The sequence below is a fragment of the Martes martes genome (assembly GCF_963455335.1).
Source record: "Martes martes genome assembly, chromosome: 10".
Lineage (NCBI taxonomy): Eukaryota > Metazoa > Chordata > Mammalia > Carnivora > Mustelidae > Martes > Martes martes.
In genome coordinates this window covers 50186143-50208081 of record NC_137898.1, presented here as the reverse complement: position 1 = coordinate 50208081, position 21939 = coordinate 50186143, and the positions used below count along the sequence as shown (strand labels likewise).

Sequence of the window (21939 nt, the reverse complement as noted above, 5' to 3'; positions counted from 1 at the left end):
GATCCCAGGGCTCTGGGATCAAGCGCTGCGTCAGTCTCCCTGCTCAACCGGGGAGTCTGTTTCTCCCTTTCCCTCTACAGTTCCCCCTGCTTGTGCTCTCTTGCTCTGTCAAATAAGTAAATAAAATCTTAAAAAAAAAAAAAAAGAAGAAAATGACTACCACTTATAGGTACTCAGTAAACTTTTTTCCTTTCTTTCCTTCCTCCTTCTCTTCCTTACTCTCCTTTTTTTTTTTTTTGAAGATTTTATTTTTTTATTTGACAGACAGAGATCACAAGTAGGCAGAGAGAGAGGGGAAGCAGGCTCCCTGCTGAGCAGAGAGCCTGATGTGGGGCTAAGGCAGAGGCTTTAATCCACTGAGCCACCCAGGTGCCCCTCTTCCTCTCCTTCTTTTCTCCTTTCCTTTCTTCCATAATAATGACAATTACATTTCATCAGTATGTTTGCAATCGGCACCTGGGCTATCTAGTGGATAGGTGAGGTTTTTCTCCTTCCCTCTTCCTCCTCCTGAGTAGGGCATATACCTGTCTAAATTAATAGTAGATGATAATATCCTAACATATAGTAGATGTCCACAAGATGGGAGATCTAGTGTGGAAGATCTGATTATTTTTCAGCTAACATACGTAGAAGGAAGGCCATTACTTAGGTTCTTTCTGCTTTTTTTCCTTCACTCCCTAAGAACTAGATGAGACTGATAAAATTTAAGGAATGACAAACCAGAATTTCAGACTCACAGACCTCAGCGCCAGGAACACTGTGAATGAGTGAAATGGGCTAGATGTGAAGGAAAAGGGAATAGTATTCGAGATCCACAGGGCACCTTCAGTTTGGCATGAAGATGCAATAGAACATGGAAGACTGTGGTAAACTGAAGCAAGCGAAGCCCTCTTAAAGAGGACAGCCACTGCTTAGTCTGAGATAATTATCGCTGTGGGGGAATATGGGCTCTCTATCTCCAGATCTTCCCATTTTTTTCAAGGGAACCAGGAATATAAATATGTGAAAACTCTTGACTTTTTAAAAAGATTTTATTTTTAAGTAATCTCTACACCCAACGGGGGGCTTGAACTCACAAACCCAAGATCAAGAGTCACATGCTCTATTGATTGAGCCAGGCAGGCACCCCTTGATTTTTCATTCTTGGCAACTAAACCAAAATTTAAGTTAATACTCTGTGGGCCAACTGCAAAAGACTGTGCCAGCAGTTCATGGCCTGTGAGCTGAAAGGATCATGGGGCTAGCTAGCTGTGGTGTCACTGGTGAGGGGAAGATGATGTTAGTGGTCCAAAAGGGAAAACCAGAGAGAGGGAAAGAGAAAGCTAGAGAAATAGGACAAATAACAATCCTGCATTCTCAGCTCCCTGTGAACTCTGAAATGGATTGTGAAGTAGGACCCAAATCCCAAGTAAAGGACTGTTTGTGTGTGTCCTTGACTGACTTAAAATAAGACGACCTGAAGCAAGAATAGCCCCATACGGTGATATATGTACTATGTGGTTTGCAAATGTTTGTTTTTCAACAACCAAAATTGTCCCTCTTTTGTTTTGCAAAGAACAGATTACTTCAATTTTGTGTGAAACGTATAATGTATCTATGTAAATAAGAGAACAAAGAAATTTTCTGAATACTTTTATTTTTTTGACACAAATATCTCTGTATCTCTTGGGCTTTTTTTTGCTGAAAAAGGAGAACTGGTGATACATTTGTTAATGACATTTAAAAAATGTGCTTCAGTGTATAGAGGTAATAATGTACTTTTTAGGTATGTTAATAATAAATTAAGGTTATAATGGCTGCCATGTTAGAGAAAATAATGAATAGATTAGTCTTAGTAAAAAATTAGTTTTACAAGAAGATAAGCTAGGGGTATCAAACTGAAAAAATTAGCTTCATACATTTTACTGTATACAAGTTTTTGATAAATAACATTCAATTATAGAATGTAATACCTTACCCAGCACCTGACATATTCAATAAATGTTTGTCAAATTTTACTGCTTTTTAACACAGTAATTTTCCTCAGTACTTCTCAAATAAAACTCAGATAAAAGTAAAAAATTGTAATAGATCTGTTTTGGCTCCTTATAAAAGTGTATACTTCTAGAGGAAATAGCAGCAAGAAAAAGAAAAGAAAAGTGTGTGTGTATTCTAAAAAGTGATTCCAACTCAGATTATTTAGAGCTGACTACTTTGACCCTATCTGTAGTTATAGTCCCTGCTGACAATATGCTGGCAACATCCTTGGCCTCATTCTTTTTTCTCTACTTATTTTGGCTTTACAGAGATCAGGTCTCAAGTCATGGGAATCTCCCTGGCCTTCAGCTGCTGAACTTTTCTTTCCTTCTTTTGTTCTTGCCTGGCTCAGAAGGACATGCCAGATGATGTGTATTACGTTTCCAGAGTGAAGAAAGGATCTGGCCTGCGGAATCAATAGAGAAAGCCTTGGTCTCGGTGGTTTCTTGGTTTTCAACTCACCTATTCTTAGCCAACCAAGAAGCCTCTTTATAAATGTATTCTGATTAGCTCTTTTAGGTCCCTGTGCTTTGCGAAGCTCCTTTCTTCCACAGAGATATTATTAGGACATAGCCAGGCTAGAAAGGCTGTCGGAAGCTTTGGAGGTAGGAGGATAGGATCCAGAAAGGATTGCAGTAAGAAAAAGGGAATTTCGTTTGGTGAACTCCATAGTCCAAAGGTAGCCCTGAGCTGATTCCATTTAGGAATCAAGGGTGGACTTTCTTGTTTGGTTCTTCAGCCCTTTAAGTTTCCTCATCTGGGGCCAGGATATGTATCAGGAAAGAAATCAGCCTTGGTGTGTCCTCTCATTCCTTTCTCTTCTAAACTTCAGCTTCCAGGCATCGTACTGTAGTTTTGGGTGGACTCTTGGGCTCTTCTGGCTTTTTATCAGTTTTCTTTGATTCCTCATTAGAGTTGCTATCATCAGCCTTCTCCTCCTTTACTACTTTGGTTTCAATCATTTCCTTCTGCTGATTCTTGTTTGTAAAAGGAAAGTTCTTCACATACCTATAGGCATAATTATAACATTAAAGTGAGAGATTTATATGTAACACATATAGCAATAGATAACACTTTGTGATAGCCCGTATTAGCACAGTACACTGGATACCTTTATTTCAGGGAGATTCTAATACATGCACACTCAAATACAATGCATCCCCACTTTAGTGGATTCATTTAGATGAGACAGTAAGTTTGCAGGCCATACTTGAGGCTGACCTCATAACCCTCCCACCAAGAACAAATAATTGAGAATCAAAATAAAACCTATATTTTTCCTCTAGATGTCAGTCTGTTCTTTTTATCTCTTGATTTTCAAAGGGATTGCACTGAACTGTTTGTAAAGCCTGGATGACATGCATGAGCTGAAATAGTAGGAAAGATTGGGTGGTGGGAGGAAAGGTGAGATGAGGGAGAAAATTTACAGTATAAGAAGACTATCATTTCTGTTTTGACCAAGAAAATGCTAACAACAACCTTAGAAAAACACAAGATAGGGATGTGACATAGATTTTAAGACCAACAATGTGCCAATAAACGCACCTTTTGACGTAGCAAATTGCCAGACCAGCTGCAGCTGCAAAGAAGAGGAGTGCGAGCACTAGCAGAGCCGTGGGGACACCTGGAGGAAACAGACACATGGCCTATTGGTCCTTCGCTTATGCACTGTTTTGTGTTGCTCTTCTTCTTTTTTTAAAAAATTTTTAAATTTTTTATTTACATAAAATATATTATTTGTTTCAGGGGTACAGGTCTGTGATTCATCAGTCTTACACAATTCACATGCTCACCATAGCACATATCCTCCCAATGTCCATCACTCAGCCACCCCATCCCTCCCACTCCACTCCCCTCCAGCAACCCTCAGTTTGTTCCGTGAGATTAAGGATCTCTTATGGTTTGCCTCCCTCTCTGCTTTCATCTTGTTTCATTTTTTCCCTCTCTTTCCCTATGATCCTCTGCCTTGCTTCTCAAATTCCACATACAAATGAGATCACATAATTCTCTTTCTCTGATTGACCTATTTCACTTAGCATAATACCCTCTAGTTCCATCCATGTTGTTGCAAATGGCAAGATTTTAATTTTTGATGGCTGCATAGTATTTCATTATATATATATGCCACATCTTCTTTATCCATTCATCTGTTGATGGACATCTAGGCTTTTTCCAAAGCTTGGCTATTGTGGACATTGCTGCTATAAACATTCGGGTGCATGTGCCCCTTTGGATCACTACATTTGTATCACTACATTTGTATCCTGGGTAAATACCCAGTAGTGCAATTGCTGGGTCATAGAGTAGCTCTATTTTCAACTTTTTGAGGAACCTCCACACTGTTTTCCAGAGTGGCTGCACCAGCTTGCATTCCCACCAACAGTGTAGGAGGGTTCCCCTCTCTCTGCATCCTTGCCAACAACTGTCGTTTCCTGACCGGATAATTTTAACCATTTTGACTGGTGTTAGGTGATATCTCATTGTGGTTTTGATTGGCATTTCCCTGATATTGAGTGATATTGAGCACTTTTACATATGTCTGTTGGCCATTTCGATGTCTTCTTTGGAGAAATGTCTGTTCATGTCTTCTGACCATTTTTTTGATTGGATTATTTGTTCTTTGGATGTTGAGTTTGTTAAGTTCTTTGTAGATTTTGGATACTAGCCCTTTATCTGATATGTCATTTGCAAATATCTTCTCCCATTCTGTCGGTTGTCTTTTGGCTTTGTTCTGGCCTTTTTTGCTGTGCAAAAAACTTTTTATCTTGATGAAGTTCCAATAGTTCATTTTTGCCCTTGCTTCCCTTGCCTTTGGTGATGTTTCTAGGAATAAGTTGCTGCGGCTGAGGTTGAAGAGGTTGCTGCCTCTTCCTCAAGGATCTGAGGATTTTGATGGATTCCTATCACACATTTAGGTCTTTTATCCATTTTGAGTCTATTTTTGTTTGTGTTGTAAGGAAATGGTCCAGTTTCATTCTTCTGCATGTGGTTGTCCAATTTTCCCAACTCCATTTATTGAAGAGACTGTCTTTTTATCATTGGACATTCTTTCCTGCTTTGTCAAAGATTAGTTGACCATAGAGTTGAGGGTCCCTTTCTGGGCTTTCTGTTCTGTTTCATTGATCTATGTATCTGTTTTTGTGCCAGTACCATACTGTCTTGATGATTACCACTTTGTAATAGAGCTTGAAGTCTGGGGTTATGATGCCACCAGCTTTGGTTTTGTTTTTCAACATTCCTCTGGCTATTCAGGGTCTTTTCTGGTTCCATACAAATTTTAGGATTATTTGTTCCATTTCTGTGAATAAAGTTGATGGTATTTTGATAGGGATTGTTCTAAATGTGTAGATTGCTCTAGGTAGCATAGACATTTTCACAATATCTGTTCTTCCAGTCCAGGAGCATGGAAAGTTTTCCCATTTCTTTGTGGTGCTCTTCTAATGATTCTTTATACAGATCCAGACAACAGATAATGCAGGAGAAAATCCTTCTCTGTGACCACAAAGGGTTTAATCATTAATGTTTTTAAGGGCCCTCAAGTTCTATGACTTTATGAAAATTGAGTTTGCATTAAGGTTTTACTTGTATTTGGCAGGTCCTGAGTGCCTACGCTGGAGACAACATGGTTTTTATGTACTGTCTGTTATACATAAACACACAAACACACACATGCAATGCAAACATAGAAAGCTTTTACCTCCAAACCCAGTGGCCCCATTCTTGAATGCTGCTTTATTTTCGATATATGACTCAGTTTCTGTTGCTGTAGATATGGTGCTAGTTTCCACAAAACCTTCCGTTACACAAATCAATTTTCTTTTCCGTTTAGTAGAAGTGGAAGCCCGAGCAGAAGTAGAAGCAAGAGTAGGTGTAGCAGAGTAAGGTACATCAGTAGCTGAAGCTGAGTATGCACTGTCACTGACAGTTTCTGTTGTGTATGTTGCCTCTTCACTATTGAATATGGGATCGTTGGTGGTGATAATTTCTGGAAGGCATGAGTTAATCCAAATATCTGTTGGGGGAGGGAAAAATAACGTAACAAGTAAGTATTAAAACAGTCTCCTGATTTTTATTCCTGCCTCTAGTCTTATTCCTCTCTAATCCTCTTACAGTGCAGCCAGAATGATCTTACAGAAATACAGATCTAATCATATCACTTCCTTCCTTAAAATTCTTCAGTGACTGCCTCTATTGCATGGCCTATAACGCCCCCTGTGATCTGTCCCCTGCTGACATGGCTAGCCTTATCTGATCAGTGTGTCTTTCTTCCTACCTTCTCAGATTTCTTCTGTTCTTTGATACTCTTTCTATCCAAGGCTTTGACCATGATGCTTTCTTTACCTGTAAGTCTTTTTGCCCCTTCTTTACTTAGCTCTTACTTATCCTTCAAGTCTCAGATTGAATATCTCTTTATTAGGCAGATTTGATGACTGGATTGTGTCCCTAGGCATGTTGTTATACCTCCTTCTACTTCCCTTGTCAAGGTTCTCATTGCACTGCTCTGTACTGGACTGAGCTCCCTGGAAGCAGGAACTCTGCCTGTCTTAGTCATCATGGTATGCTTTCTGTGTCTAGCACAGAGTTCATGCTCAATAAATATTTAATGAATAAAGAAAGGGTGGAGAAACAACAGGATGGAAGGAATAAATGAGGACACCGAATATACACACATGACAATATACACTTCAGGATAAAGATTAAAAAAAAAAAAAGATTTCTCTGTGCTCTTCAAAATAAAAAAAAATTTTAAGGAGGGGAGCAGAGGAGGGATATAGATTTGCTTTCGAATCTGCTGAATGTGATAGAGAGGAAACAACATTTTTTGAGCGTTTTATCTGAGTCTATCATGACACTTCATTTAACAATTTTATTCAACTCTCATTTTATAGGAGGAGACTGAAGTTTAGTGAAACCAAATAACTTGCCTAAATTCACATAGCTGGTAAATGACAGAGCCATGTAATATATTATAGTATGAGTTTGCATCTATTTTAAATTCCTACTTATTTCTGGCAGTAGGTAGCATCAGCTGGACTGTTAGTTAAGAAGAAAAAGTTATTCCATTCATTTTTGAAAAATACAATAAATTACCAATCAAGGTCATGGATACTACTGATAAAACATTTTGACTGTACACATTCAGAATTTTATAATATTTATTTTACTTTGAAAACATCTCTATTCAAACACATATCATCCTTGACTTTTGCTTTGAACTTTTAGTTTCATTTCTTATTCTTGAGCACATGCTAAGTTTTTCCTTCAAAAAATGAAAATTTTTAATATCAGGGGAAAGAAATACTGAATACAGTAGACCACATTGGGAACTGAAAGTACAGAGACATATAGTAAAAGTTACTTTTGATAAAGTTACCTTTGATAAAGGTAAGAGGAAATCACTGGGGATTCACAGAGGAGATGGTATGGAGGGTTAATATGTTTGTTCAACAAGTATTTATTGAGCCCCAACTATGTGCCAAACACTTCTAAGTGCTAAGGTCATGGTACAAAGAAGACAGAGTCGTTACTTTTAAGGGGCCTATATGCTAATGGAAGGATATATTACCAAAAAAAAAAAAAAAAAAAAAAAAGGCCAGGATGCCTAGGTGACTCAGTTAGTTAAGCATCTAACTCTTGATTTCTGCTCAGGTCATGATCTCAGAGTTTTGAGATTGCTCCATGCCAGGCATGGAGCCTGCTTAGGATTCTCTCTATCCCTCTCCTTCTGCACCATCCCCTGACCCTCTTCATCTCTCCTAAAAAGAAAAAAAAAAAGTCAGAAATTTTAGAGGGTGATAAATATTAAGAAGAAATTAAAACAGGATAAAGATTAAACCGGTAGGGGTGGGGAATATGAGATGGATACTTCGACTAGGATGACGAGAGTAAGTGGAGAGGTGATACTTAAGCTGAGACCTAAATGATAAAAAGTAGCCAGTCATTGAAGATCAAGGGCAAAAGCATTCCAAATAAAGAGAACAGGAAGTTCAAGAGCCCAAAGTTGAATGAATTCAGTGTGTTTGATGAATAAAAGACCACTATGGCTGGAACACAGCAGTAGCTCATCTAGTATGGAAGAGGGAATAGAACATTCCAGTCAAAGGAATAGCATGATGCAAGAATCCAGAAGTTTGAAAATGTAGTCATACATTTGACATACATAATGACAAGGAGTACAGTGTGGTTGGAGAGTAGGGTGTGTGTATGATTGGGAGCGTGAAAGACTGCAAGCAGGAGATGACTGGTAAGATAGGCTGGAGCCAGAGTATTGAGATTCATAATTGCCATGTTAAAGCATTTGGAATGTATTTTGTAGGAGATGGAATTTTCAACTGGGTCCACAAATCTCCCAACTAATAGATAGGAGTTCTCATACATGCTCACTTTTATGTGTAAAAGGCTTCATAATTTACTTCATATTCTCAAATAAGAAGTCACCCAAGGGCTGTGGAGCAGAGGAGTAATGTAATTATCAGTGGAGGCATGTGGAGGATGAAATGCAGTGGGGAGAGAGTGCAGTTCAGGAACAAGAAAGGAGATTATTGCAACTGCAAAGAACTAGAGGAATCTTGAAGCACCTGGAATCCTAAAACTTAGATCTGAGAGATCTCCTAAGAAAGAGTGATTTTAAACTCTGGCTACATGTTGGAATCATCTGTGGAGCTTTTAAAAAACACTGATGCCCAGAACCCAACCTGGGCCTGGTATGTTATTGATGTATAGTCATCACCATGGAAGGTGCTATGTGGAAGTTTTATGACTCACGGTTTAAATCCTGGCTCTTTCCCTTATTGACTATGACCATAGCAAGATACGTACTAAGCACCAGTTATTTCTCCTGGAAAATATAAATGATACAGTTGTGTCATTTCACTGAGGATTAATGAGATAATAAATGTGTGGGGTCTAGCATAATGTATGGGCATGATAGATAGGCTCTATCTAAGAATTCGTTTCCTTTGCCTCTCTGTTCATTAAATGTAGCCCAGAGAGCCACAGTGTGAGGGAGCAACAGCAGTCTGATCCTGTGATTTTCACTGGGTTGAGGGCACACCTGGAAGTGTTAGGACTTAGCTCTCCTTCTCCTCCAAACTATGAATATAATTTCTTTAAAATGTGCCAAGTACTCTGACATTAAACACAGAGTGTGGTTGGACTCCAAGAGGAAAGATAGGAGTAAGGGGTATGGGAAGCCTTCTTGAAGAGGCTGGCATTTGAGAATTGAGTAAAGAGTAGCAGTTAGCTAAGTGGGGAGGAAGATGGGCATTGTGGCAGAGGAACAGCATGAACCAGATGGTGCATGCCGAGCTGTCAAGGCACTTTGGTCTGGTCTCCCAAAGCTTACAAAGATAGCAATTAAAAAAGACAATTAAGATAAGGTGTAGGGTCAGGGTTAGAGTTATTTTAATCCCCAGACCTCACAAGATAGCTATTAAAAAAAGGTTATAAAAACAAAGAAACATAGGGTAAGTTTAGGAGTAGAGTTAGGATAAGGGTTAGGTTAACTCTGATCCTCACAAAGATGGCAAACAGAAGCAGGTGAGCCCAGTTTATTTGAAAATGATAATATAACCACAGAGTTGTGAATTTTTCTAGTCACTTTTGCACATAGTTGTTTGTTTGTTTTTGTTTTTGCACATAGTTTTTTTGACAGTACACTGTTAGAGGGCTATCTTCTGGGGACTGAAAGAAATGCAAAGAAATATCAAATTTCACTCAATAGGTTCATTATTCCTAATAATGTTTCTTTTATAATTTTGAAACTATTATAGGATAAGAAAGGATATTACTGTTATTTATTGGGAACTAAGATCTTCTGTGTAAGAGAAAAAGGATGCAGGTATAAAACAAACTAAGAAAAATTTGAATTGTTAAATTTGAGTTGGAAATATCAATACAAATTCATAATTTTTAGATATATGTATGTATGTGTAAATATATGGATAGCTATTCACTAAAAATACTGAGAAGCAATGAAAACTCCTTTGGTAATGAGAATTACTTGAATTCAGATCTTGGTTTCTACTTAACATTTTCCATTACAAAGAACCTGGGCTTCTTGGAGAAATAAATGGCTGATTCCACACCAGGGGCAGAGAAAGTACAAAGTAAGTCTGGGACATGCTATTATTATGTTAGAAAGGAATTGCTCCAATAATAATGGAATAAAGCACACAAAGGTCAACTGGGGGGGGCTCCTACTCATCAAATTTGAGACAATTTGAGCATCAGAAAGAATAAAAGGATAATAATTGTAAAGTTGATAACATGTTGAACACACAGAATAAGTAAAATGTCATGTGTCCATAGTAGTATAAGGAGGAGGGAAGTGTGTGTGTGTGTGTGTGTGTGTGTGTGTGAGAGAGAGAGAGAGAGAGAGAGAGAAATTCTTCTTTATCAAAGAATGCCAGCTAACAAATGTGGAAGGAAGATTTAGAAAGTCACCATCTTGTGGCCCTACATATAATAACAGATTCCAGGAATAATTACCAATGGCTGCTTAAACTACTAGGTACAAGATAGTTGGGATCAGAATATTTGCATGGTGCCAAAATATCACAGTGTAGATTACCTACTCATTGCAAGGGAAAAAACATATCTTTATGAGTTCATTTAAAGAGGTCTAGCATCTTATTCAAATGATCAAAGTTACCATATTAGTAATGGGACATACTGATGTTAAGTGACTTTTGTTGAGAAGTGATCTAAAGTACACAGTATCAGTCTTTTTAAAAAATTATTATCCGTTAGCCACTATAAAGTACATCATTACTTTTTGATGTAGTCTTTTTGCCAAAAATATTGAACAAGAGTTGAATCAAGCCTCCAGATCTAACTTTAAATATACAGGAAATATAGGGAATGGAAGTACAAGTTAAATGAAACCATGAGGAAACACTCAAATCCAAGTCCTCTTCCTGTGACCCCATTTTGTGAAGTCCGGAGGACTGGTTATCATATCATCACACTGGCGGGTAGGAGGAAGGCAAGAAAGTTAAAACACCAGGTCATTTGTCAGGCATGAGCTGGCTATGAGTGATATAGGCATGTGAACTACCAATTCCCCAGCCAAAAGTGGTGGGCAGAAGAGGCAGAGGAGAGGAGGATAATGGTGAAGCAAATGTTGGAAGAAGCTTTATGTTCCAGTCTTGACCCTGCCACCAACTGAACAAGCCAGATCTCCAGTCTGACCTATCATTTCATACATGAAATGAGGAAAGAGGACAAAGTGTCTTTGGAGTCCCTTTCTAGATCAAAGCCTCCTGATTCAGAGAACTGCTTGGAACCATTGTTGCCTTTGTGCAACATAATGTTGCTAGTGCACATAAGATCTCTTGGATCTTAGAGTATGACTTTGGAATCTATCCTTGTATATGACCACTTAGCTGTCTGACCTTTAGAAGGTCAGATTTATGAGTAGGTGTGAAGGGTAATAAATCAGTAGAGGTTCTTATGATAAACTGAGAACAAGTATTTAGTGAAGGAAAAACTTTCTGAGATATTCCTTAGGTAGAGCACTTGAGTAAAATGGTTGTGGTCTCCAAGCAAGGTTAAAAGAACAACTGTGTGACCAAGAGCAAACCAATTCTATTTTCTAGCTTTAACTCCTTCCTTCATAAAATGATCTTAATCCTTGAAGATGTCAGGTGTACCATCTGAATTTCTTCTCTAAGAAAATGAAGGTTAAAAGAAAGAGCATGGTTTGAGAGTTAGACCTCTGTTAAAATCTTCGTAGTAGTGCGAACTTAGACAAATATACTCATGTCCTCTGAGCTTAATTTCCCTCTCTACAAAATGGGGGTGACAAAGTGTACTTTAGAGAAAGATTGTTAAGTTTTAGTGTGATAACTCAGTACATTGCTTTGTCTATAGTGGATATTTCCTTACCTTATAAGATGGAGGGGTGTGGGTAATGGAGCCTCCTGGGTTACCCTCTCCCTATATTGCCATTTAGTCATACTTTCCCTAGCTTTTTCCTCTGAGGGGCACATGGCCACCTCTAGCTTGGTCATCGAGGCATTCTTGGGAGTATTAAATGACCATCACCATGATTTCTTCAGTGCTGTTCAGGGTTACTCTTCTTAGACGGATCATAGAGCTAGAGAAAACATGCAGAGGCTGTAGATTTGACTTACCAGATGAGTTGTAACAGTAGGCCAAAAACTTTTTGTTGACTGAATTTCTCCAAATCAGGACACCTGTCCCATTCTTCCCACACTTGGGGTTCGGCAGAATCCGAGGGATGACCAAGAACTTATCTGCAACCCATCCATAGCTATAACAGAATACACATTATTTGAATAGATGCATTTATTTCTATTGCTCAACAAGAACAAAGTGCTGAAAGAGCTCCAGCAGTGTTTATGAATCTAGTTGTTTCTCACCTGCAAGTCTCAAAGCCAAACCTCCATGCTGCTTCAACCTGGTCTTTACTGGCCAAAGTTAGTCCCATCAGCCTACAGGCCTCCTGGGCTTCTGCAAAATTCAGCTGCTGGGCTGCCCTTTTGTTCACAAGGGTGACCCCCATAATTCTGCATGGCCCTGAAGTGGAAAGTTCTGCAAAAGAATCACAGAAACCCTTAATTTGCTGCTGTCCTTGTTCCCAGCCTTTAGGCTCTTCTTCCTAGTAGAGCATTATTGTCTTGATATAGCAATGAAGCCCTTGTGGCTGAGATTGAAGTTTAGAAATAATGGAACATAAGCTAGGCATTTCCCACAAGGTAAATACTGCTGGGTTAGCTGGGTCCTTGCTCTTGTCCAAGCTACACCTCTCATCAGATGGGAGTCTATCATGCCCCACTGCATAGTTGCCTTGTTCCTTATGTGGAGGCTTTTGGTTCCTGGGGTTTGGTCTAGGTGATGCAGTTGTGGCAAACCTTTTTGGAGTCTATAAAATGGAAGGTCTGAGACTTTGAGAAAGATAGAATTCGGGGCTCTGGTTAATAGAAAATTAACAGTACTCCAAATCAATGTGGCTTGGGAATACCCCTATTTCTGAGATGGGCTGAAAAATGTTGCACTTGGTATAACAGAATGTGAGCCTTCTCAGTCCCAGGTCTTCTCTGACCATTGGGGGGCAGGCTTACTCTGAAGTTCCTGGAGGAACTGGGCAGTAAACGTTGCATGGTGAGGAAACTAAATTAAGAAAGTTGAGTTTTAGAATTAGACCTGTATTTAAATCTGGCCTATGTCACTTGCTGGCTCTGTGATCTTAGGCTAGTTACTTCATCTCTTTGAGCCTCAGTTTTCTTATTTTTATTTTTTATTTTTTTAAGATTTTATTTTATTTGACAGAGAGAGAGAGATCACAAGTAGGCAGAGAGGCAGGCAGAGAGAGAGGAGGAAGCAGGCTTCCTGCCGAGCAGAGAACCCGATGCGGGGCTCAATCCCAGGACCCTTGGATCATGACCCGAGCCGAAGGCAGAGGCTTTAACCCACTGAGCCACCCAGGCGCCCCAGTTTTCTTATTTTTAAAATTGAGAAAGTAACTATCTATTTTATAGGGTAATGAGAGTTAAAAGAGTTAATTCAAATAAAACTGTTTAGCATAGTGCCTGCCGCATAGTAGATGCTCAGCAAATCATAAATAACATCATTATGCTATCTTCAAAGCTTTTTGGTTTTAGTCAGCTTATGATTGATCTCCCTGGAGAAGCTGAGGCAGTTGAACAGATACATTGTAAATATATTTTACTCAAAAGTTAATGAATCCAAGAATTCTTTTGATCCCCTTTCTTGATTCTGGGATTTATAGATCTGTATGAAATTGCAAAGTTGCATCACATTCAGGTACATTATTCCTATCGGGCTTTAACCACAAGAGTCCATAAGAGGACATTACAATCTTCTAAGAAGTTGCTTGTACACAGATCTGTGCATTGGATGCCCAGTTAAATGCTTTGACCACTTTCTAGGTTGGTATTTAAAGTTTCTTCTTGCAAACATTAAAGGAACATTTCTAAGTCTTCCACTGACCTTGCTATGCTCTGGAGCAGGGGGCTGGAAGAGGGGATATGTATAGGATGTACAATAATTACAGATGGCTTTATTTGCTTCCAGACCTTGCTCTTGCCAAAAGAGACACTAGAGTGTAATACCCCAATATTAGTGTTTGTGACAAAACAGCCTCTTATGACTATGCACTAACACTAATACCTATACCAATACTGGTATTAATACTAATGCTAGTATTAATTCTAACAACTATCATCTGTTTATGTTGCTCTGTGCCAAACCCTGTGTCCTTTAATAGAAAGTGGAGGCTCAGGAAGATTAAGTAACTTTCCCAAGCCCAAGGATATACACCAAAGACATAGGACAGATTGGGGGCACAAACCCAATTATGACTGACCCTAAAACTGCAGTTCTTAACTAGGACACTATGCTGTTTCCTGCTGTATTGTAGGGGAGATGAACACACACCCACACCCACACACACACACTATACAACTAGAACTAGACTCTCCAAACACACATTTTCCCTGGAACTTGGCTTATTTAGTCCATGAGCTTGCTATTGCTCAAATCCCATGGCTGCAAAGAAGGTTTATTAATTACACTATCAAGTGGTCTTGATATTTTTTCATCAAAATTTATTTTTACCTTAAAGTTATCATTTAGAGTAATGATAGACCTATTCTGGGCAGTAGACGTAGCCTTGATTATTTTGTCTGTTATTAATTGGCTCTGGGACCTTGGGCAAGATAGTGTTCTCATCTATAAAATGGAGATAGTTATATCTTCTTCAGAGAATTTTTGTCAGAATAGATAACTTATACCTAGCAGGGTCTCCATCATAGGTAGTCAACAAGTAGTGGTCATTTTTATGCTTTCCTATTTCATTTAAAGACAAAAAGAAGGAGCTGGAATCGAAGAGCCACTCCACTAATCTCTTCCTTAAGATTTAAAAAATATGTATTTTATTTATTTGACAGACAAAGAGAAAGCACAAGTAGGCAGAGTGGCAGGCAGAGGGAGAGGGAGAAGCAGGCTCTCTGCTGAGCAGGGAGCCTGATGTGGGGCTTGATCCCAGGACCGTGGAATCATGACCTGAGCCAAAGGCACTGCTTAACTGACTGAGCCACCCAGGCGCCCCTCCTTAAAATTTTATTTTTCCCTTAAAATTTTTTTAGGAAACAGCAGGCATAGTAGAAATACCCTATGCTTAGGATCAGACAGAGCTGAATTCAAACCCAAGCTTTATTATTTACCATCTATATGGCATTAGGCAAGTCACTTGGCCTTACTTGAGCCTATTTCTTCATCTATAAAAGTCTTCTTAGAAGATTAAATGAAATTTTATATATTACATATATAAAAATTATATATAATATATATAATATAAAATAGTTTAATTTCCTTAGGAAATTTTTGCCGTCATCAAAGATGGTCTAAAGAATGCGATGGATTGGGGAGGGTATTGCTATGGTGAGGGCTGTGAAATGTGTAAGCCTGATGATTCACAGACCTGTACCCCTGGGGCAAATAATACATTATATGTTAATAAAAATAATTTAAAAAAAGAAAAAAAAGAATGCAATGGAATCATTGTCGTAGAACAATTTTGAGTTCTACTTAAACTTAAAGTTTGATTAATGGCAGCATTGTGGGGAAAAGTAAGTAATATCTCCAGAGGAATTTCAAAGAGGTCAAAACTAACTTGAAAGTAACAGTTCTGGTATTTGAAAAAAAATCAATTATATAACTGTAACCTCTCATAAAATTAAATACAGCAATAAATGAAGCAACTCAGGATATCTGATTCCAAAATATTTTACATCACAGAGCATCTTCCAGCATAGGAACACACAATTTTCCTTTTAAAGGGCTCAAATTTTCATTTGCCTGGAACTGTAATTGAGTGATTTGTGGTCACAATTTTTTTGCCTACATTGCACAATGAGGTTACTGGTTGGGCATTTCAAAAGCCCAGAAATCACTTGAAGTCATTCCTTTGGTAGGGAGCTAATGACTAATTTTCAAACCTACATTTTCACAGGTTTTTTTTTTCCAGTTAATTGGCTATTTATTTCATATTAAAAACATATATGCAGTATGGTAAAATTGAAATTAAAATAATTATGCTGGGCAATTATTGCTGACACTTCCAAAAATAAAAAACAAGTCAATATTTAGCGAAAGTTGGCCATTTCCCCCAAGCTTAAAATTCATTACAATCATGGTTTGTTTCTGTAGTGAAACACTTAAAAAACAATGATCTTTCCTCAATGTTTTGATTCAAGATATTCCCATTAAAAAAAGAATCCATAACCAAAAATGAAAGTCAAGATAACATAAAGGTAAATGTGAATCATTTTGGTGAAGCCAACAATATGGTGAAAACATCTCTGGCAGAGCAATCCTACCAGTTAGATCTTCTGTTGACATTGAGGATAACCCCTACTCCCAGCACTCCACACTTAAGAATTTGGTAGGCTTAGGACAATTTGCAAGATCTTGCCTTGCCTCAGGTTGAAAATCTGGTAGAAAACGTACCTTCTACACGGAGAGATGTGACCAGGAGCCTTGTGGTCCAGATGGAGGCAAGAAGCAACACCAGGCTGAAGCATTTGGCCATTATGCCACCCCTTTCTGAGCCAGAGAAACACCCTGGATGGTCGGTGGCTATAATGGAGGCAGACAATCACCAGTCTGGATGGAAACTTCTGGAAATATATTGGAGCCCCACTGCTCCACTTCATAACTGAGACATCCGGATTTCCCTGCTTTCAAGCTACTGACTTGGTCACTGGGGGAAATGAGTGACGTCCCTTAAATGCTCAGGCTGTACTTTGTGGATTGCTTTCTGGAAAATTTAGCTAATGCTGACTCAGAAAACAGACAAATGAGGAAGGCAGATAGCACAGCATGAACTGCTGGAGGTTTCCCCAATTCCCATATTCCCTGCCACCTCCCACTTCCCTCACCAACTCATTCTCACACAATTCATTGTTATTACCTGTGAAGCCTATTCATTTATATACTCCTAGGAGTGTCCATCTCTAAAGGAGATTGAGCATGGGGTGTGCTTCCTTTCTTCCCACAGTCAGTGATTTTTTTTCCTCCAGCTGCTTATCTTTGTGATCTGGGGAGGAATGATGCCAAGGCTCATGAAAGCAAATGCCCATTTAAATACTGAGTGCAGGGTGTTTATGCCTCCCTTTTCTTTTATACACTTGAAATTTCTACACCACTCTAAGTGATTCTTTCTTCAAAAAACAAGACATACAGTTCATATTTAGAAAACACAGCTGGAGGACAATTCATGAAATTTTAGTCATTTTTCATTTTACAAAAGGATTTTTGACTTTATAATAGTAATCACCACAGGGGTTCTTTATATGATAACTTTCTCCTTAAAAGCTTCTCTTGTGTTCTGATAGACCAAAATTCAGTTTAGATTTCCCCTTTCTTCTTTGATGAATGTGAGGTTTATCTGTACTATAGATGAGCGGACTGCACTCTCTTTGCCAGCTGGATATCCAGTGGTTTGTCTGCTATGGTAATTTTGGAATTCTGGCTTGCAAATAATGCTTTGAGCAATGGCTTGTGAGTTTTCTCCAGAGTGAAAGTCATTTATAGGAATAGTGTATGGATAACAATTTCTTTTCTGTACAAGTGGTATCAGTCATAAAATTAGATATCTGTATAGAAAATACCCATAATGAAAGAAGAAATTTGCTCTGTACCTAGGTAACTTGCAAGAGACCAGGGGATAACTCTTAAATATCTCTACTATCTAAATATCTGTAGACCTCATTACTTGGGTGAGTACAAGCTGTAGGCTACAGGTACCTCAGAAACATATGTAATTTATCGCCATGGAACCAGGTATACAAGAAGGCAGGAATCATGTCTTTTTATCATTATCCTTAAAGCCTAATACCATGCCCGAAAGAAAGTTAGCCTTCAAGCATTTGCTACAGCATTTCAAAAAGAAAGAAGAAAGGAAGACAGGAAGGGAAAAATGAATCATGGAAGACAAGGACCTAAATTCTGGAAACAAATTTCTAGAAGGGGAATTATTAGATAAAGGGAGTCTGCATGATGGTACTGGTGCTTAATATTGAGTTTTTGGAAGAATAAAGAATCTTATTTCATCTGTTAAATTTTCTAATTCTTCTTGCTTGTTTTGGTAGGTTATTTTTTCGATATCCATATCAAAAGAAGTTAAGCCACCATTGGAATGTGATTGAGAATGCTTGACACGAATTGTTGCCTCTCTGTTAAATGTGAATATTCTCAATCTTCAGTTGTAGGACTCTCACTCCAGGCAAGTTTCTGAAGAGTTAGTCACTAGGAGCTAAAAGCTAAACTGGAGAGCTATACAGAAAATATTGCCAGCTAATTTCTCTTCACTGTTTTGAGAAACAGTGTTTAAGATATGGAAAACAAGACAAAACAAAACAAAACCCAGCAGCACTATCCACTTCTGAAATAACAGCTCATGCTTTATGTCCATTAAAAAGGGCACGTGGTGTAATGAGCACTGGGTATTATATAAGACTGATGAATCACTGACCTCTACCTCTGAAACTAATAGTATGCTATGTTAATTGATTGAATTTAAATTTAGAAAAAGAAAAAAGTAAAGTAGCAATCTGCCCTAAAAAAAATTAAAATAAAATGATAGATCATGGTATAATCAAGGAGAATCAACAATTAAAGAAAAAATTTGTAGGGGCGCCTGGGTGGCTCAGTGGGTTAAGCCTCTGCCTTCGGCTCAGGTCATGATCTCAGGGTCCTGGGATCGAGCCCCGCATTGGGCTCTCTGCTCGGCGGGGAGCCTGCTTTCTCCTCTCTCTCTGCCTGCCTCTCTGCCTGCTTGTGATCTCTGTCTGTCAAATAAATAAATAAAAAATCTTTAAAAAAAAAAGAAAGAAAAAATTTGTAGAATTAGAAGGGAAATTTGAAAAGTTACAGGAAATGAAGAGAACAGCAATCGAGTTGCAAAGGAGAGTAGGAAACAGAATATTCAGACCCATTTTCTTTTTTTAATCTGTTTTTAAAATTCCACTATAATATACAGTGTTATATTAGTTTTAGATACACAATATAGCGATTCAACACTTCTATGCATTACCTAATGCTCATAACGATAAATGTACCTCTTAATCTCCATTATATATTTCACCCATTCTCTACCCACCTCCCCTGTAGTAACCATCAGTTTGTTCTCTATATTTAAGAGTCTGTTTTTTTAAAATCTTTTTTTTTTGTTGTTGTTGTTCATTTGTTTTGCTTCTTAAATTAGACATGAGTGAAGTCATATGGTGTCTTTCTCTGGTTGACTTATTTCACTTAGCATTATACCCTTTAGATCCATCCATTTTGTTGCAAACAACAAGATTTTGTTCCTTTTTATGGCTGAATGATACACCATATCATCTTTATCCATTCATCTATTGATGGACACTTGGGCTGCTTCCATAACTTGGCTATTGTAAATAACGTGGCAAACATAGATGTGCTTTTATCCTTTTGAATTAGGGTTTTTGTATTCTTTGGGTAAATCCACTACTGTAATTACTGAATTATAGGGTAGTTCTGTTTTTAATTTTTTGAGGAATCTCCATACTGTTTTCCGGAGTGGCTGTACCAGTTTGCATTCCCACCAGCAGTGCAGGGGGGTTCCTTTCACCGCCCCCATCCTCACCAACACTTGTTGTTTCTTGTGTTTTTGATTTTAGGCATTCTGACTGATACGAGGTGATATCTTACTGGTCGTTTGATTTGCATTTCCCTGATGATGAGTGATGTTGAGCATCTTTTCATGTGTCTGTTGGCTATCTTTGTGATGTGGGAAACAGAGGCAGAAGAAAAATTATTAAATTTCCTTACCCACTGACAAGCCCTTAAAACAGGCAGAGTGACATTCCTCTAGAGACTCAACTGCCTCCACCTTACCACTTTGCTAAGGGCAAAGGGCAGTTGTAGCCTGACCGACCCCTACCCCCAACCAGGATCCTGTAAGTCTATTTTAACAATTCCTTTGGAAACACTCTCTAAACCCTCCAAGTTACGGTCAACAGTCATTCCCAAGCATATGGCCCACTGATATACATTTAAAGGGTCTCACCACAAAGGTTTTATTACCATTAATGAATAACCTTTTCCCCAACAATAGCTAGCCCCTCAAGGTCCTGGAAACCTTGCTTCCAAAATTCCTTAGAGACTTAGGTCATCCCTGACCCCCTCCCAACTTGCAAGCATATAATAGACCATTCTTCACAGTCCTAGGGCAGCAGCTCTTCCTGTGCACAGGTCCTGTCCCCGTGCTTTAATAAACCACCATTTTGCACAAAGATGTCTCAAGAATTCTTTCTTGGTCATCGGCTCAGGACCTCACCCCACCGAACCTCACTTTTAATATTCTAAGACTTCATCATTTGTATGTCTTCTTTGGAGAAATATCTGTTTATGTCTTCTGCCCATTATTTAATTGGATTATTTTGTTTTGTTTTCGAGTTGTATAACTTCTTTATATATTTTGGTTACTAACCATTTATTGGATATATCATTTGCAAGTATCTTCTCCCATTCCACAGAAGTAGATTGTCTTTTAGTTCTGTTGTTTATTTCCTTTGCTGTTCAGAAACTTTATATTTTGAAGAAGTTCCATAGTTTATTTTTGCTTTTATTTCCCTTGCCTCAGGAGGGATATCTAGAAAAATGTTGCTACCACCAATGTAAAAAAAAATTATTGCCTGTGTTCTCTTCAAGGATTTTTATGGTTTCAAATTTCACATTTAGGTCTTTAATCCATTTTGAGTTTATTTTTCTGTATGGTGTAAGAAAGTGGTTTAATTTCATTCTTTTGCATGTAGCAGTCCAGTTTCCTAACACCATTTACTGAAGACTGTCTTTTTCCTATTGCACATTCTTGTCTCCTTTGTTGTAGATTAATTCACCATATAATTGTGGGCTTATTTCTGGTCTCTCTATTCTGTTCTATTGTGTCTATTTTTGTGCCAGTACCATACTGCTTTGATTACTACAGCTTTGTAGTATACCTTGAAATCTGGGATTATGACACCTCCACTTTTTTTTTTTTTTTTCCCAAGATTACGCTGACTATTTGGGGTCTTTGGGGGGGGGGTCCATACAAATTTTAGGATTATTTGTTCTAGTTCTGTGAAAAATGCTGTTAGTGTTTTGATAGGGATTGCATTAAATCTGTAGATTGCTTTAGGTAGTATGGACATTTTGACAATATTTATTCTCCCAATCCATGAACATAGAATGTATTTGCATTTCTTGTATTATCTTCAATTACTTTCATCACTGTTTTATGGTTTTCAAACTACAGGTCTTTCACCTCCTTGATTATGCTTATTCCTAGTTGTTTTATTATTTTTGGTGCAATTGTAAATGGTATCGTTTTCTTAATTTCTCTTTCTGCTGCTACTTATTAGTATATAAAAATGCAACAGATTTCTGCATATTGATTTTGTACCCTTTTACTTTACTGAATTCACTTATCAGTTCTAGTAGTTTTTTGGTGGACTCTTAGGGTTTTCTATATATAGTATGTCACCTGAAAACAGTGAAAATTTTACTTTTTCTTTACTGATTTGAATGACTTTTATGTCTTTTTCTTGTCTGATTGCTATGACTAGGACTTCCAGTACTATGTTGAATAAAAGAGCTGAGAGAGGACATCCTCTTCTTTTTTTTTTTTTTTTAAGATTTTATTTATTTATTTGACAGACAGAGATCACAAGTATGCAGAGAGGCAGGCAGAGAGAGAGAGGAGGAAGCAGGCTCCCTGCCAAGCAGAGAGCCCGATGTGGGGCTCGATCCCAGGACCCTGAGATCATGACCCGAGCCGGAGGCAGAGGCTTAACCCACTGAGCCACTCAGGCGCCCCAGGACATCCTCTTCTTGTTCCTGATCCTAGAGGAAAAGCTTTCAGTTTTTCAC

At 38.2% G+C, this 21939-nt stretch overlaps 1 protein-coding gene across 1 annotated transcript; it reads right to left on the bottom strand.

Moving 5' to 3' along the window:
• Nucleotides 1-1623: 1623 nt before the first annotated feature.
• LYVE1 (lymphatic vessel endothelial hyaluronan receptor 1) lies at nucleotides 1624-16764 on the bottom strand. Its single transcript, XM_080817069.1, has 6 exons — nucleotides 16513-16764; nucleotides 12402-12573; nucleotides 12153-12292; nucleotides 5714-6028; nucleotides 3562-3640; nucleotides 1624-3024 (listed from the first exon to the last, which is right to left on the bottom strand). Exons 1-6 carry the CDS (start codon nucleotides 16592-16594, stop codon nucleotides 2838-2840), a joined length of 975 nt encoding a protein of 324 aa, XP_080673195.1. The 5' UTR covers nucleotides 16595-16764; the 3' UTR covers nucleotides 1624-2837.
• Between the last annotated feature and the right edge of the window lie 5175 nt (nucleotides 16765-21939).